Consider the following 18,610-nt stretch of genomic DNA (forward strand, 5'->3'; position numbering starts at 1 on the left):
ATCCAAATAGCCCATGGTTTTCTATAACAACAAATATGTGGCAACAGAAAAGAAGGATGCAAGGGAAAAGGGATTGTGCTCTAATACAGTAGGACATAACAGCGACCTCTCATCATTAGCATATAGCGTGTTGGTAGCAGTGAACAGGAGCCATGGAGGATGTGGGAGTTGCTGTATGGGAGGTTGGCTTTAATGCAGGGAGCTATTCGCAATGTTTAATGTCTGGAGAATGGAAATTAAGAAGCTCCGTCTCTAGATCAAAGGCCTGCGCTTGCGAGGCAGGGTTTGTTCAGAGTTTAATGAAATTCACCCTCAAAACAAAAGCTATGCTAATATGTTCTTCCTAACAAGGAAGGAGGAGAGAGGAAGGCAGAGGGAGAAAGTGGATGTGTATTTGTTTGACAAATAAATAACCCTGCTCTTTGTTTTAGTGAAGGATACTGACACGATTCAAAGAGAGGTTAAATAGGCCTGTAAGTGCTAAGAAAAGTGTTGAGGGAAAAAAAAAAGACTTAAATAAGGAGAATAATCAATCTGAATTACAGTAGCTTACAGTAGCCAGATGGAATAATAATGTACTGTACAGAGGAAAACTATAAGTAACTGCGAGGTTCCCCAGTTTTGGAGTAAAAACTGACAAGTCTGTTCCCTTTTATTACTTTTTCTAACATAATGTTTAGAATATGTACAATAAAAATGAATATTCACGCTGCTGTACCCTGTTTAAGGATAAAAGGAGGTTATGATATATGTTGTGCATTTTTGCACAAATATGGATGAAATGTTGCTACCAACAGTAATAACGCTTTTTAGCATTACCAAGAAATTGTTCACAGTAAGTGGATAATGCAGTGCTGTAATTTATAGCGAGGCCCTGGCATGTCAGGTGAACTCATACAAAGCAAATTACCTTGAATTACCACATTTTGTGTTCAAGTATTATCTTGTTTCTTGTGCCTGCTCTTTATGTGTCGTCTCAATGCATTTGATATCGGTTATTTTCCAGTGAATGAAGTGCAAAGTGTATGCAAGCCTTGATAAATTGATGAATGCTGTAATTTCTTCTATTCTGTGGGTTTGTTTCTATGTGCATGCAAATGTATAAATGTGTGTGTGTGTGTGTGTGTGTGTGTGTGTGTGTGTGTGTGTGTGTGTGTGTGTGTGTGTGTGTGTGTGTGTGTGTGTGTGTGTGTGTGTGTGTGTGTGTGTGTGTGTGTGTGTGTGTGTGTGTGTGTGTGTGTGTGATTGCTGCAGTATCAGAGTATGCGTCTGTCAGATGTACACCGAAAAGCCCAGTTATGGCGAGGTATAGTCAGCATCAGTCTCATAGAGGGCCGTGGCCTGCAGCCAATGGATGCCAATGGTCTCAGTGACCCTTACGTCAAATTCAGGATGGGTCACCAAAAGTACAAGAGTAAGGTAAGCCACGCTGGGCAGTTCACCTTTAATAACCAGCTGGGCAGAATTTGGCAGAGTGTAAACAAGTAAATAAATAATTACATGTAACAAATGCTAGGGATGTCTGTGAGAAGAATTACTGGCCCATACTGGAATGCCAGATTTTCCAGTTAACAAATATCAGTATTAGTCTTAAAAATCAGTTGTGTGTTATCTTTCTGCATGCATATTTGCAGTTTTTTTATGCTCGTTATTTTACTAGTTATTTATTTATACTATTTATTTATCTCTCTTTATTTTGATAGCGGTTCCAGCTCATATATTATCTAACAAGTTATAGCTCATATTAACAAATGGACACATGGGCACAGTGAATTTCCTTGTTTGATTTCTTTTTCAGACAATTTCAAAAACGCTGAACCCTCAGTGGAGAGAACAGTTTGATTTCCACTTGTATGATGAGCAGGGAGGCTTTGTGGACATTACAGTCTGGGACAAAGATGCTGGCAAGAAGGACGACTTCATGGGACGGTACGATGGTCTTTACAGGAACCTCTGGATATTTTGTTTTGTTTGCTTTTTGTTTGTTTTTTTAATGGTATGGTTGATTAAGGCTTACTGCTTATTCAGGCTGATAAAAGCTGCATTTTAGTAAGGATTAGTTTTAGTACACAATTGTCTTATTTGCCTAATTCTCAGAATAGATTATTGCAGAGCATCTCAATCCTGTGCATATTGAAATACTGCCCTACAGTCTTTCATTGTGAGAATGATTTCTTTCCCTTGTCTTTCATCAGAATGGAGGTACTTGAGGAAACCTTTGCTTTAAACTGTTTGACCCAAGTAAAGCAATTACTGTTGGCCTGCCTCTGTTTTAGCTGTAGATATATTAAAGGCATGCTAGGAAATCAATTCAATCAAGAGAAGATGCTTTCAAGTGTCTTCTAAAAGGTATTAATGGTGTCAGCTTTGGCTGAATTTCCATCGGTTGCTTTTATCCTACACAAGATGTTTGCTTCTTAAGTGATGCTTAACTTCAGTTAGTGAGGTGATAAAAAATAAACAAAGGAAACCTGAGAATCTCTGTATTCTTCTGTTATTTCATGGGCGCTCTGCAGTAATTTAGACACATTTCTTTCTGTAAACACAAACCCGAACATGACTTTGCTTCTCTCTTTTAGTATATAAGGCCTGCAGTATGTTTCATTGTCAGTTTCACCACAAAGTCTACAATTTTCTCATTTTGTGTCTGTTTATTCTTTTCTCTAGGTGTACCATTGACCTGTCGCTTCTTAGTAAAGAGCATACGCACAAATTGGACCTGGCACTGGAAGAAGGTGAAGGTGTTCTGGTGCTGCTGGTTACACTCACTGCTTCTGCTGCTGTTTCCATCTCAGACCTGTCAGTCAACATGTTGGATGACCCGCACGAGCGGCACCAGATCAAGCAGAGATATGTGAGTTATATTGAGCTTAGGTTAAGCTCTGATTGTGTTAATAATTTTGTGAGGAAAGTACACAATATGTTAGCGCTTAAGAAAAGAAATTTAATAACCCATTTTGTAGCTTTCAAAAATTACAGTATCAGAGCTGCTCTATATCCATATACTTCTAGGTATTTGTATATAGACATATACCTGACACCGTGGCTTTGTTTGTGGATGAATGACTGTGTTGTCGAGTCCAAGTTGCAAAATCAAAGACCTGTATTGTATCCTTTTTGTTACAATGAGTCAGGCTGCCTGACTCCCTCATACATTTATAGCTAGGCATTCCATTCACATTTTGTGAAGAGTAATTTTTCTCATCAAGATGTCTTTTTTTTACAAGCCAGTGTGCTTAGATTTGATTTATAGTTAGATGATGTGGAAAGCAACACAGCAGGAGATACAGAAACGGATACGGGGGTTGAGAGGTCAAGAAAGCAGTGCAAGCGGGTTCAGTCGTTTGGCTGAAAATGTCCGAGCTTATAAGCCAGTTATCATTAAGCTAGAGGGAGACAGACAGTGAGGGAGAAAGTGAAAAGCAACGAGCAAGCGGGAGAGAGCCCTAAGGCCCCATCTGCTTCAGAGGCCCTCCACTCAACACAATGGTTTTGTGTCTTTGTCTTAGTCTAGTTAACCCTTCACACCCTGTCATCTTTACATCTTGATGCAAACACACACACACACACACACTGAAATGGATTTGATACAGTGACAGCTTTCACACAGGGGACATTTCTCTGTCCATCAACAGAATTATGTGTCATGCTATCTCTCAGTGCTGCAGCCAAATTTGTTTCACTGTAAAATTTCATTTTACCATATGTAAGATATTTGTTTGCTTAACTGGTTAATTTGAGATTCACCCTGATTTATTTATTTATTTTTGGGACCTATTGGATTTAATTGTCTGGGCGAGTTGTTGGAACGCATGTTGACTTAAACAGATCTGCTTGTGTACGGGTGGGTGTATCATACGTGTGTGTGTGTGTTTTCACCGGGGCTGTCTGTACTTGTGAGATTAGACAATTTGTTTGGATTTCTGCATCTGAACTGGTACCCAGTAGTACGTCCTAGCTGGTGTGTGTTTGCCTCTTTCAATGTGTGCCTAAGCTCCAGTTGCCGAACATCGGTGCCACGACCTACATAACCGTGGCGGTGCCTTATTGGCTAGCCACGGGAGGTCGACCGCTCTGCTACGCGCTGCAGAAACCACACAACATCAGAGGGGGGAGCTCGAGGACTGAGACACAAACATGCTGTGCCTCTCCTGACAGTCACAAAATGAGGGCTAGGAGAATGGGTGCGTGTATGTGTGTGTGTGTTTGCCTGAATGTGTGTAATAGGGGGCGAGGGGTAAAGGGTGAGGGTTGCGCCGAAAAGGGAAGGCGTGTAAAATGAAAAGAAAAAGCTATTTCACCTCTCTCACAACTCATGCAGACCCCGTTTTTCTGCTCGGTTGAAGGCGACACATTTTACTTCCCTCACCTACCTCTTTTTCCTGCTTCCTTCTCTCTCCTACTCCTCTCTCTCTCCATTTCTCTCCTGCTCTCCCAGCAACCTCAGTTCTTTGTCTGTTGCCGCTATGGCTCCTGTTAGATGAAGGGATGGCGAGATAGAGGGTGAAGGAAGGTGGTGGGGGGTTGCAGATGGAGGGGCATGGTGAGGTCGGTTTGGAGACTTGAATGGTCTTTACCTATTAACATATTCCTTTTCCTCAGACTGGCAGTCTTTCAGTTGGAGAATTTAATAAAGATGTACCTTATCAAAGAGCACTGCTAAGACCAAGTACCACCACTAATACATAACAGTGCTGCTCAAAGCCTGCTAATCTGCCCAGTGTGTGCATGTGTGGATGTGTGCAGGCGTAGGTGTATGTGTAGGCACATTTTTACCGACTGGTATTATCTGCTTGAAAAATCAGCTGTCCAGCACAAGCCTGCACAAAGCATGCACTACTGCTAGCCATAAACAAGCTCACGTGTATGGACATGTGCAAAAAAAAAAGTGTCTACCTGTGTGTAACTAATAAAATGGCAGGGAATCGCAGCTTTGAAAAGCAGATACCTTCATAAGAAAAGTCAAAATCCTCCGCTTGTTGCACCCTTCGGCACCGTAGACACTCTGCTCATGATGAAAAGGCGCACAAAAGATAACTTTAAGGTTAGGTGTAGCAGTGGATTGCAAACACACCTACGTGCAAATCCAGAGTTTTTAAGGTGATATTACTGTCTTCATTTTAGAGAATCATTGTGTTCCAAACTGGAAATGTCCTTGTCACTTTGTTCCACACAAACGCTATGCGCGCACCTCAAATGGCTGCAATGAGGTCACTGTGCTGAATTTGGTTTTTTTTGTTGTTGTTTTTTTCCCAATTCAATCTGTGGCCATTGATGAAATACGATAACAGACACCTGAGTGCGGGGACATTTTGATAGCACTGAGCTCATTAATGTCTTCTGAATTGTAATAGATTTTTGTGTCTGTGTTTGTGCCAGGTCACTGTGTGCCTGCGTGCGCTTGCTTCTGCATGTATGCGAGTAAATGAATAGACAAGATTTTCTGTGCCAACTAATTTGAATGCAACTGACAATGGAGATATGCAACATGGTGCAATGCACTCACTCATAGGCAACTACCTTAGACGTTCTATTGCTCACTGTAACCTTTCCTTCATCCCTAATTACTGTTTCCCAGAAGTAGAAAGGGATGAAGGCAGAGAGGGAAAATGAGAGAAAGAGATTTATGCATTATGATGGCAAAGTAGCACACACACTAATGGCTCTTAATGGGCTTGAGTTGGCCACAAGATGGGTGGATGAGAGGAGGAGGACATGGTGACCTCCACTAAAGTGGTGGTACTTCACCACACACCCCCATGTGCTGTGTTGCACGCATGCATACACACACGCGCACACCCTTCGACCCACTTTGGAGCACTGCTCTAAGGTGAAGCAAAAGGACACAACCTGGACAGGAAGTGAAATAAGGGGCTGCGCTAAGTTGTGAGATGAGCAAAGAGCAACTTTGGCAGAGACTCTTAAAATAAAGGAGGTTCTGGGGATGGAGACAGTTTACAGCAGCCTTCAGTTTGTGCAGGTTGTGCAGAAGCACACTAGAGCTGCTAGAGCTGATGCCAGATGTGAAGTTAGTGGACAGCTACTGGGGCGCTTGACTCCAAAACCTACAGCTGCCTTGCATGAAATCAGAGCGAATCAGAACCATGTATATATGTTTGCGTGTGTTTGTGAAATGTTATGCAGTGATGATGAAAGGTGACATGCTGAAAAGATGACAGTGAGTCATAAGCCTGTGCCGGCGCTGATTCATTTTGTGTGTTTATGTGTCTGCGGAGTGCGACAGAGACGGGAAGAAGACATCACAGTGACAAGATGTCAGTCAAAGACAGGGCGGGGGTTTGTCTTATGAAAGCCAACTCTGTGTCCTTTAATTTTCTTCTCCACCCTCCTTTTTCATTTCCTCCTTATCCCCATAATTCCACCTGCGAGCTGATGAGGGTGTGGATGGAGCCATAAGTGGGGCACTAGGGGTAGGGGAGGGGGTCGGTCTTGGCCTCTTTTCTGTCTTTCTTTCTACCTGTCTATCCAAGTCATCTATTCCTGTCTGTCTTTCTGATGAGGATTTGAATCCTTGTGGAGGTTGGGTGTGTTCTTTCTACCAATCACGGATTGAGGCTGAACTCTAAAGGTCCCCTCAGGGAGTCCGTATGGTGGGAGGAGGGGCTGAATTACATAGGAACGTTTGGGGGGGGGGGGTGAGTCTCAGCATCAATACATTAAAGAAGTCATTTAGTCTCATACCATTTTTGCAGATCTGTGTATTGAGAGGAAAGCACACACGTATTTACAATATTTGCTTTTGATTGAAATCTGACTTTAGCACAATTTTTAATCTGACCAATAAACAAAGTCAAAACTGGATACATTACAGAGATTAATGTCCAGACCCCTGTGCCATTTATTAATACGCCTCGCTATGGGCACACTTTGATCATTACCAAAAAAGTATTGATCTTCGATCCCCAGCCCAACAGCTGGATCATTCCGATCGTGGCGTGCGCTACTGTTTGAACTCTAACACACAAACTGCTCAGCTATGAGTTTGCCCTTGCCTCTTCCTCTGCCGCCCCCCACATGCCCTCTTGCCGACTGTTTTCTCCCCTCTTTCTTTCTGTCTTCTTTGCTGCTCACCAATAATCACAACAAGCAGCTGTATCTTCAGAGAAATCGTGCCTTAAAAATCGAGAGTTGTCCCCTCTCTCGCTCTCTCTTTCTGTATGTCTCTCTTTTGCGCACTCTGTTTCTCCCCCCTCTCTTTCTTTCGCACACTCTCCCCTCTCATCTCCTTTAGAGAGCGTTTGGACAATGATATCGCTGGAAACAGGCAGAGTCTGACAGAGTTGGTAATAATGAATTAAGTCTGTAGCCTGGCCCTGACTCTGAAATTTAAATTATAATTACTCCTTTGGGGATGGAAGGGGTTATTGCCAGAGAGAGAGAAATAAATTGAAGTGAAGTGCATTTCCACTCTGCTTTTAAGACACGCCGACATGCTACTCAATTTGGCCCGAGTGTAGGTTTTCTATGCATGTGTTTATACCTGAGAATCTGGGTGTGAACAAAAGCACAACTTTGTGGTTGCGTGCGTGCGCGACTGGTCACGCCTCGTGGTCGCGGCCGATGATCTCCACAGGTCTTCCCTTTATTCGTGAGATTTACAGACTCATTTTTACACAGTCATCCTCGTCCTGGTTATTGAAACTTTGTGCATACAGTGCATCCCTTCTCACTGTAGACTTCATGTGCTCTGTTTGCCTGCAAGTCATTCGTCACCTATTATGTTTCCTCAGCACATTATGTTTTATCATATTTTTCCCCATCTCTCTGTATGAAGCAAACACAAAAGAGGCACATTAATATCAGTTAGATCTCAGTGTTGTTGTTTCTTTTCACATTATCCATATAGAATAACTTCTTGCTCTATAAAAAGCTAGTTTTCTTTAAAACAGAGTATAAATGTCTTTGCATTTGAGATAGCAAAAACTGTTGTGCAGTAACAATTGTAACAAACTCTTACCACAAATTTCCCTTCCTATAAATGTATGCAATGCTAAAATCTGTACAACTTTGATGTTATTCTACTTAATAAGATGTTTCTGAAATGAAAGACCCCTATTATTTTTGTTTGCTGCTGTCATTTCTGCACGGCTCCTCTACTTTAACGAAAAATTCTGTAAAATCATAACATTTAAAGGTAAAAAGTTAGGAAACACTTCAAAAAGACATGCACAACTATTTCATTAAATTTAAATCCAGCCATTTCTCCACTAGACCCGACTCGATAAATGCCAGCTCTACATTTTCAAATAAAGGCTGGTAAAGGACATAATCTACCCTTTCCTCTCTTTATGAAATGTCAGGCTATTGACATGCCTTTCACTTCGGTGCTAATTTGCCATCCTCTTTGACCTTTCACCCCTGTTTCTGGGATGTTTCAGAGCCTCTGGAGGTCATTCCACAACCTGAAAGATGTCGGCGTGGTCCAAGTTAAGGTCATCAGGGCGGAGGGCTTAATGGCAGCAGATGTCACAGGTAAGACACCGACCTGTAGTCCAAACAACAGTGCTGTGCCCTCTGTAGTCCTCATTTGCTGTACATTTTCATAAATTAGTTTCTATATATAGATTTTTTTTTAACTTAGGTTCATGCTCATATATTTATACACTTAAAAAGTTTTGCTGATGTTTTGCAATTTCTGTTTCTGCTATCACAGTGAACACTGCTAGAACATCTGATAGGTGACACTATCAAGACAAATATATATCTTTTGCTCTAAATAACTTTTGCATAATGTTCGCATCTAGACAGCAGTTTCCTCCACCAGCAATCTGCCATAAATCTCACCAAAGATAAAGTCAGGGCGTAATTTTTGTTTAAGGGATGATCTTTTACGAGACTCCTCAGAGAGAGTTAAAGTCTACTTTGTGCAGGACGCTAAATTTGTCTCTGCATTTTTAGAAAAGATGCAGGCTGCTCATTTGAATAATAGAGAAAAAGTACACATTTGAACCAACAAATCACTCTCATCCCTCCTCCCGCGCTCTCTCTGCTTGCTCTCTCCGAATCCTCCATTCTCCATTAATTCTTACTTTTAATTAGGTCTACAGTGGACAGGCCTAGTTTTTCACTCTGTATTATCTAGTAAAGGGAGAAAATATGTGTGTGAGAGTTCATGTGTGTGTGTGTGTGTGTGATGGAGAGAGAGAAAGAGAGAGAGAGAAAGAGAGTCTTGAGTTTTACTCCATTTGAAACATCCATAGTCCCATTAGCAAACACAGAGCGCGGAGCTGGTTGATTTTGGGTTATTGCAGGGAGCGGCTGGAGCAGTCAGAGTGCAAGCCAAATGGTTCCCTGGTTCTTGTATTTCACTTGGAGCATAAATTTGCTCTGCGACCATATTGGGGAGTTCATCGTTTGTTTGGCTAAGCTTCATGAATTCCTCTCGGAATATAAACAGAGAAAAACTGTGGATTGTTTATTAGCCGTTTGTCTTTCAATTTGTCTTTGCCGGTTTGATACAGTCATTGAAAACATGGGGTTTTTTTTTTAGAAGTATCTCTATAGCCTGCAGAGGTTTGAAATTATTGCAACAGACTCACTTCACAGTAAAATATGACATGCCTTGGGTACTAGCGGTAATATTTTACTTAGCATGTGCTCAGGTTGGACTGGTATCTAACATTTGCAATAGTTTGGACGTTATAACATGGGATGCATATTAATTAGATTAGCAAAGTAAAAAAAAGTTTAAAAGCAATTTAAATTTTAAAAAATTGATTTCATGGGAGAAATGTTTTTACACTCAACATTACAACTTTTTTTGTCATAGCCAGAGAGATTGAAAATTAAGACAGTTGAATGTAAAAACGCCTTTAAATTTGTATTGCTCTCGAACTTAAAAGCAAATCTTTTAATTTCCAGAAGCAGCCTAACCCCACAGTCAGTGGACTGATACTGATGACAGACAAGGCAAAGGGGTTGTTTTTAAATTGCTTATGCCTGTTTTGAGTCTGATGCTGTGTGTGTGTGTGTGTGTGTGCGCTTGTGTGCGTGTCACTGGCAGAAACAATAGCTCTGTAAGAGCCACATAAGAGCCCTCACCACATGAACACCCCATTTTAACAACGCAGACCAAGAGAGGGTCAGGAGCAAGGTGAGAGAGAAACAGAAGGACAGACAAACAGACAGAGACAGGAAAAGAGAGAGAGAGAGGAGGTCAGCGAGCGAGAAAGAGTTCACCATCTCTCTCCCATTCAGCCAGCCCGTCTCCTCTTCTCTCTCTTTTTTTTCTCTCTACTCCTCCCCTCTCTCTCTCTCGCTCTCTCTCTGGCCATCTCTCTCTCTCTAATTGGAGTGTTTTTGTGGAGTAGCTCCACTCTAGCCCAAGTAGGATAACTGAAAATAGTCTCTAAAACCAACAATCCCTTTTGTCTGCCAGCTCTTGTCCCTCTGAGTGGATGCTATACTCTTAGAACATTTCAATAGTGAGACGCACACTCACACACACACACACACACACATGCATGCGCGTACCTTCAGCAGCAGCATCACCAGAGACACAGAATGTGTAGCCCTGCCAGGGAAGTCTACATTTATCAACTTGAATGGTTGGTAAATATTGCAGCTCATATTGAGTGACCTGTTAAAATTAACATGGTAATGCACTGGTTTACATTTTAAAGTATGAATTATAATGAACTGTGATAATTCAGGGGCACGAGAGCGTCGTGTGTTCCCTCTACAACCTTAAACTTCTCACTGACTCTAAGCTTTCTCTCAGGCAATTACAGTATGCTTCCTCGTTTTCTATACTGTATCCATTCGCCACTTATCTTAGAGCACTCTGAAATTAATTTGAGCCCACTTCTTGCTGCAAACCCTTCGCCACTGTCACAGAGACGGGACCCCGGTGGTGGTGGTAGTGGTGGTGGTGGGGGAGCTTTACTCAGACATTACCTGGATGATCACTGAGTGGCGCTCAAACCCGAGCGTGTAATTGGTTAAGACAGCTGCCTCTGGTGCTGGTGGCCAGTAAGGTGAAAGTTCACCATCAGTAACAACTGGCTCTCTGCAGCAACACAGCCTGCCGTGTCATTAAAAATAGAATATTAGAGAGAAAATGGGGGGAAGGGACGGACTTCTGCAGAAATAATTTCCATCTCCTAATTTGGGTGATTGCGTCTAGATTTAATCAGATTTGGTCTGTGGCAATGACATTATAATTGTGAATGATATGGACACTCTGGGATTATTAAGAAAGATTTTCTGCAAAAAAAGAAGTTTTTCACTGGTTTAATCATTTCAACCGTATTTAATTTTGGTTTAAAGAACAATTGCATTTAGAGAGAGACGGCGAGGTGTAAACAGAGGCACTGAGAAGCAGGTGCCCGAGTCTTTTTTCTTTTGTCTATTTTAACGTATCTTGTTTTCTGTAGAAGTCGTAGCTGTCAATATCCACTTGAAACACTCTACATCAATGGAGCGCCACAAACAGATATGAAAGGCAACGCCTCTGCCTCGGCATTGATCACAGTGACATTTACTTTGCACGCCCACTAAATGTCCTGCCCTTGTCACAACATTTGGAGAAAATCACACTAATCGATGGCACTCACACACACACACAGATACACACACTTATTTCCTATGGCCTACAAACACAGGCGGACACACACTTTTCGGGGGCTTTGAACTCAATCTCTTTTTTATCGAGTTTTATTATGCAACAATGCTGCTTTTCAGTGTTCAGTATTCCCAATACTTTCCCTGGAAATTTGCCAGGGAGATTTTTTTTTCTCTCGTCTTTTTACTTAATGACCCAGCCTTTTCAAGTGATAGGTTTGAAAAAAACATTCGCAGCGGCTCCCGACAGTTTTTAATAAAACATAATGATCAAAGTCAAAATTAAGAGTTTTGTTGTTTTTTTAGTTCACTGAAGGTAGGTGGGCTGGCAAGCACAGGGAGCCGGTCTCGCTGTTTTCTGTGTACAAAGAATTTGAAGTGTGAGATGTTAGTAAACAAATCGGGAATATATAGGACATTACTGGTTTTGATTATGATAGCACAGTGTGCTATCCTCAAGAGGAGGAAGCGGCTCCTTCTCGGTCTCTCTCACTTTCTCTCTACCCAGTTGCATAACTGTAGTAAAGTTTTCTTGGAATTAATTAGCATTTATGAATATTCTTTATACTAAATCATATAATAGTGATAAGTGTGTTTAAGTTTTAGTTTGGCAGCACTCCTTCATTTGTGATCCTTAATTTTCAGCGTGATTCATTTCGTATAATAAATCCAAATTTGGATGTATGTTTTTACTTTTAATTGCCGTAAAATATTACTTGAAAACAGCTTCGCAGCTAGTCCTCAAACTTAATCTATTTCAGTTTGAATCATTTTTAAGAAATCTTTTTAAAACTGCTTTTATTCATCTCTCCAAATAAAAATGCAGAAATGTTTTCTCTGTTGTTCATTCATCATATAGTTTTGACATTATATGCTTGCTTGTACTCGTGTCATCGTGCCGCTGCTCCCCTCACTGCTGTCTTCGGAGGAGCTACGTTTCTCACGCTCTGCGACTGGCTGCCTTTATGTTCAGCTCAAAAATTCTCGGGCCTTCAGAGCACCTCGACCTCTGTGTTCTCCGCACCACCCATTTTCAAAGTCCTCTATCGCTTTTCTCTCTCACCCTTTCCTCGTGACTGCCCAAGGCGCAGTCGTCCTGAAGCTTATCTTCTAGTTGTCCATGTAGCCGGGATGCTGATAGAAATGGCTTACAGCTTTTACACTGATATACTGTTGTATAATATTGGGGCTAAAAATGAAAGAATCATTTCATTACAGCTCTGATAAGTCCAGGGTATTGGAGCTGTCGTGTGACATAAGGGAAGGATGCTACAGTATATGTCTTAACAGTATGAGGTATTTGAGATAAACAAAAGCTGTTGGAATTACTTAAGATTCTCAATTTAAGACCTCAAGCTAACCAAATTTTATCTTTTCACTAAGAAGGATGTTCTTTCCTTCTTTTTGTTCTCTTTATATTTAATTTTATTTTTATTTATTTTTGCTTGCCAGGTAAGAGCGACCCATTCTGTGTAGTGGAGCTGAGTAACGATCGGCTGCAGACTCACACCGTCTACAAAAACCTGAACCCAGAGTGGAACAAGGTCTTCACTTTGTGAGTGACTTTAAGAGTGCCCGTATGTCTGCACGTTCATGCATGCAGGCAAAAAAGTGACACGTATCCTTGAGTAAACAGTTTCATTAAAAAAGAAAAAAGTATATATAAATTATTCAGTTTTTCTTGTGACTTTCACCAGCTCATTTGCTACTTTAAAAATATATTCTGGACCATTTTGAGCAGTGATCATCTCAATTCTATGTGTTCATGAATTTACTAGGAAATCAATTTATAGATATTATTTTTTTTAAGTCTGTTTATATTTTTTGACAAGTAATGAGGAAATGTGAAGCATTTGTAATATCTTGTGTTTTATTATACAGTTTTTAGCCTATTCGTGATGCTCCTTCAGTATGTGCACCACTGGTATTTGTCTTTGTGTATCGTCCAGTAATGTGAAGGACATCCACTCGGTACTTGAGGTCACCGTTTACGATGAGGACAGAGACAGAAGTGCAGACTTCCTGGGAAAAGTGGCTATTCCTTTACTAAATGTGAGTCAAAGGCTTGTTTCTGTGTTTCTTTATTTTTTCCGCCTCCCTTGGGAAACAAAAACTAAAAATGAAAATGAGATATAAAGAGCAGAGGTTATTTTCTGCAGCTTTTACTTATGACACTGTTATTATTTCGCAAAAGAGAAAGAGATGACAGGAGCGAGAAAAAATGGAAGAGAGGCTGAGACGAAAGAAGAGATTGATAGATGTGAAGAACGGAAGTTAGGGGATGAGAGACGATATGAAAATGACACTGATGGAGACACTGAACAGTGTCATTTGAAAAAAACATGTATATATAGACAGAAGCATCTGTCTTATATTCATAAAAATAAAGCCTGTGAAGGAACTGTGTGTATAATATACCCGTGCTCTGCTGTACAGTACGATTCCCCAGGATAGTTAATTTCTGTTTGACAGAGCTGAGCTGCAGTGGGTAATGAACAGGTACTTGTCAGAGTTGCCACAGTTGTTTTGGGTTCCCTGTCAGCGCCAGCAGCTGGGGTTCAAAGGTGGCCCGGGGAGCCGATTCAGCCGGGTATTGCCAGACAGACGCCTGTCATGTCCCTCTCCCACAGATCCAAAATGGAGAATGCAAAGCCTACGCCTTGAAAAGCAAGGAGCTGACAGGGCCAACAAAAGGGGTCATCTTTCTCGAAATAGACGTGATTTTTAATGCTGTAAGTCTTTCTTTTGCTTTTTTGAGCCTCCTCCCCGATTTTCTTTTTCTATTTTGCCCCCCAACCCCTATTATCCTCTCTTGTTCTCCCCAGCATCATCCCCCTCTTCTACGCTGCTGTTGTCTTTATTCTGTTTGCCACCCCCCTTCCCTCGCTTCCCGTCTCATCCCTCGTCCCTTGTCCCTCATCCTCGTTTTGGCTTTAATTATCGAAGACTCCCTCTCAGCAGCTTTTGTTCGCCCATTCACCATCGCTGTGTGTGTCCCTTTAGTGGCCATCTTGCAGCTTTCTCTCGCACTCTCTCTAGCCTCTGACATGGGGCACGCTCTATGCTTGTGCTGCCATGTTGTGCCACTACACAGTCTGTTTAAGAAAAAAAGATCTGAAACAATCAAGATACACTGATCTCTCTCTCACCATTTGCGGTTCACGCCGCCGCTTGTGTTTATTCCAGGTGAAGGCTGGTCTCAGGACGCTGATTCCTATTGAGCAAAAGTATATCGAGGAGGAGCCTCGAGTGTCCAAGCAGGTACATCATGAGCCAAACTGTGTCTTCTACCACTCCGCCTTATTTTTATCTGTGTCCACCACCGCACCCCCTATTCTGCTTAACTGTCTGAAGCAAAACCAACAACCCTGGTGAGTGGCATCTTGTAAAGCACAACAACTGTGTGGGCAAGATACAACAGGATGATTGAAGGAAAAACAGCATTTTGTTTCTCTTTTTTTTTCTCCTCCCTTTCCTCCTCTCCCTCTTCTCTCATCTCTACCCCCTCGCATCCACTCTGAGTGGTGAATAGAAATGTCAAGCTGTCAGCTCTGGGGTGCATAAGTAGATTGGCCATCCTTATAGTTGGCCCTCTTTGCCACTGCTGCTTTGCACTTCATTGTCACGCTGCTCAGTGTGGCGGCACCACAAAGAGATGAATAGTAGGGGCTGGCCCGCATCAGACGTGTCATATGAGTGACCGTTTGGGCTCAGCAGTCAGTGTTGCACCACGCACAGCCGAGCACAGCCCTGCCTAACATAGCACAACACAGACACCAGCTCCCACACCACCCTTTTGTCAGCCCTCCATCTATTCCCTTCTTTTCCTCACTGTTTCTGCCTCTGCTTTTTCTGATGATTCCCATCTTGGCCCACTCTGAGCTTTTCTCCCAAGTGCAGAATCCTTTTTTTATCTCCATTTCACCCCTGACTCGCAGAGATGACCCATGTCAGCGTCTCGCAATGATGATGTCACTGGCTGCTTTGGAGGGATTGCCCCATGAGGACTCTTTTGTGTGGTAGCAGCTCCCCTGCTGTTGCTTGCTGCTCAATGAGTAGACACACACTAAAAATAACATAAAATACACACACACACACACACATGCTGCCTGTCATCAAAGACAAGATTTAATTCTAATTATGGTTTTTAACATAACCGATAACTTATCCACTTTCATAAGTGATCGAAGAAATAACTACAGACTGGGATTGACATAATAAAAAATTAATAATCCCTATCTGGTGTTATAGCAAAGAAAAGTATAACATGCACATAAAGTAAACATGCTGAAGAATGTGCAAATGGATGATTTGAACTCTTGGTGTTGTGGACACAAAGTAACCATAACCATAGTTTGGCAACAAATATTGATACAGAGTGGAAAAGAGTTCAAATCAGCTAGCATCAATAAATTGAAGCCACCCAACACATGAAAATCCTAATTGTGGTTTTGCAGACACATATTATATACCCACTTTCAACACACATTAAAACACACACCATTTCCCAAGGAGTAAAAGAATGCCCTGGAATATTTTTAAGTGCAAACTGAAGCGACAGTTTTTTTCCTGTGGGAGCACTTTCCCCTGTTGGTGACCTGATTGGGTGGTTGGCGTTCTTGCTGTTATGCTATTCCCTGAATGGCTGGCAACCCAGGGGGAGACAGCAGTTAGCCAGTTCTATCTCATCTCTGGCCAAATGCCTGGAGAACGCCCAGGGAGGAGAATCCAGGGACTGTTTTGGATTTTCTTTTTATTTTATTATTGTGCTAAACTTCATCACTAGGATAACAGAGTTAAACAAACACTGTGAGTTAGCTCGCAGAGGTGGCCAATCCATACCAAAACATATATTGCTGTTTAAGTAGAGTCATCACATCGGCATCCTCAGGGTGCTCTTAAGTACTGTGATGTAATAGTGAATCCAAAGTGAGGTCAAAGATGCAACTGTCGAGCTGTATTACGATGGCTTCATTTAATTTTACAAAGACACAGTACAATGAGACACTTTAGGGCTAGAAGATGGCTTATTAAGACTTAATAACAGTATGTTGTTAATCAGGTGCTGATTAACATAACTTGAAAAAACTTTGGATTCTTTTGCTAAATGGTGGTAATTTCTCACCTTAACTAAATGTAAACGAGAGAGAAAAGTGACCCCCTATAACAGTACGTCACCTCAAGTGTCTTATCAGCGGGACTCTGACAGCTGTGCTTAGATGGATCGTTTTGCTCCCGTTTTATTTCCCACACATCTACCTGTCACGCCGAGCCTCGTTCCTCCATCTGGTTGTTTACATACTGGATATACCATTTTCACAATGAAGCAATAAATCACGCACAGCATGTTTACAACACCATGATCCGTTCCTCGGTTTAGCACATTTTTGACCTTTAAACCCTCGCTTGCATAAACCTTTTACTTTTTGTTGTTTCCCTTTTTGTTTTTCGCCCAGTTGCTTTTGCGCAACTTCACCCGAGTTAGACGCTGCATCATGGTCCTGATCAACACGGGCTGCTACATAAACAGCTGCTTCGAATGGGACTCTCCGCAGAGGAGCATCTGTGCCTTTGTGGTATGTGCATGTCCCATCAAATACACAGTAAATGTGGCATACCACACATAAAGCTGCACATTTACAACATGACAGGTAGAGTTGTGTGTGCGTGTGTGTAATATATGTTTATTTCTTACGTGCAGTTGCTTGATTGATGGATCGTGCTGTGTTGTTTCAGATGTAATGTAGGGAGAAATTTGTACCTAAATGTAATTGCTCCTTTCTTTTGGCACTGGAAAAATCACATAACCTGTGCCTATTGATCATTCTAAATGTATAACCATATATTTAACTGGTTACACTTTGTACGTGCGACAGAGACGTGCACGCACTGCTCACCGAGAATGTAGGACCATGTCTGTTAACAAAGCAAGCATCCTTCACTCATAATTTAACAGTCTAACGCAAGAGACTGTTGATGTCTCAAGCACAGTCAAGCACATCCCAGACAGACTGTTACTTTCACTCTTAGATGTCACGCTGTGATACACTGGATTAAGCTTTTTTTTTCTGTTCTTGTATTAATTGCACACATACACACACCGTATACTTTATTTGGCACTGTTGGCCTTGAGTCTCACTTACTAGGAATAAGTGGAGGGTTGGTGTTGCAGCTTAAACACTATTTTATTAGACCCATCAGATGTCCAAATACTGAGAAAATGCAGCTACAATCTACTGAAGGGTGACAAGCTGTTCTTGCAGACAGTAGAAATTGCAGGCTCTTTCTCTCGTCACCCACTGGCCTCGTCTTCATCCTCTCTCTCTCCCCCCTGTCATCTGTGTCTGGTATTAAAAGGTGAAGTGTAATTGGACAGCAGAGCTATCAGTGAAACGACATTCTCCTGCAGGGCAGCGAGTGGCTGCATGGAGGTTTCTACCCCAAATATGACAGAGCAGGCATTTAATCCTGTCTGGTTTAGTGTCCTGACTTAAGTAGCTACAGGACAGGTGGACCCAACTTGCCCCAGCCCTTTACCATTGGATCACAGAGCATCTTCAGCAGCAGACATTAGACATTAGCAGCATTTGGCTGGCTGACATCAGTTTAATCTCTCCAGAGGGTGTACGTGTGTGTGTGCGTGTGTGTGTGTGTGTTTGCACAGCGGGTCACAGTGTCATCACAAGACATGGGTCAGAAGAGACACGGTATTGATCAGTTAACATTTTCCTCTTTGTGTGAGTGAGCACATTTGTGTGCGAGAGCCGGCGTGTGCATGTATTTTCTCTCATGTAAGACTGAACTAGGCAGGAGTCCTTGGGTCTTATCTTTTTATAAATAAATGAATGTGTCAGACAAATAAAATGTCAAGGAATTCACCCAAAACAAGGTCACTTTAGAAATACCAATCTACATGGGGAATGGAGAGGAGAAAATATAGCCTTGGACAGCACAGCCTCTGTGTCAGCACATCCAAACAGATGTATGTGTTGTATAGATCCTCCCAAGTTTTTTTTTGTTTTTAACA

At 41.8% G+C, this 18,610-nt stretch overlaps 1 protein-coding gene across 7 annotated transcripts in view; it reads left to right on the top strand.

Moving 5' to 3' along the window:
• The window catches only part of mctp1a (multiple C2 domains, transmembrane 1a), a 129,630-nt gene that overhangs the window by 70,954 nt on the left and 40,066 nt on the right, over window positions 1–18,610 (top strand). For 6 of the 7 annotated variants that reach the window (XM_025911985.1, XM_019366017.2, XM_019366019.2 and 3 more), the window contains 9 exons: window positions 1,255–1,419; window positions 1,799–1,929; window positions 2,668–2,854; window positions 8,400–8,493; window positions 13,036–13,138; window positions 13,533–13,635; window positions 14,214–14,315; window positions 14,770–14,844; window positions 17,040–17,159. In XM_025911985.1, the coding sequence (XP_025767770.1) occupies window positions 1,255–1,419; window positions 1,799–1,929; window positions 2,668–2,854; window positions 8,400–8,493; window positions 13,036–13,138; window positions 13,533–13,635; window positions 14,214–14,315; window positions 14,770–14,844; window positions 17,040–17,159 (1,080 nt within the window). The remainder of the gene's footprint in view (window positions 1–1,254; window positions 1,420–1,798; window positions 1,930–2,667; window positions 2,855–8,399; window positions 8,494–13,035; window positions 13,139–13,532; window positions 13,636–14,213; window positions 14,316–14,769; window positions 14,845–17,039; window positions 17,160–18,610) is intronic. The other variant, XM_019366020.2, reaches the window with a different exon arrangement.

This window comes from Oreochromis niloticus, linkage group LG12, assembly GCF_001858045.2.
Source record: "Oreochromis niloticus isolate F11D_XX linkage group LG12, O_niloticus_UMD_NMBU, whole genome shotgun sequence".
NCBI classification, from domain to species: Eukaryota; Metazoa; Chordata; class Actinopteri; order Cichliformes; family Cichlidae; genus Oreochromis; species Oreochromis niloticus.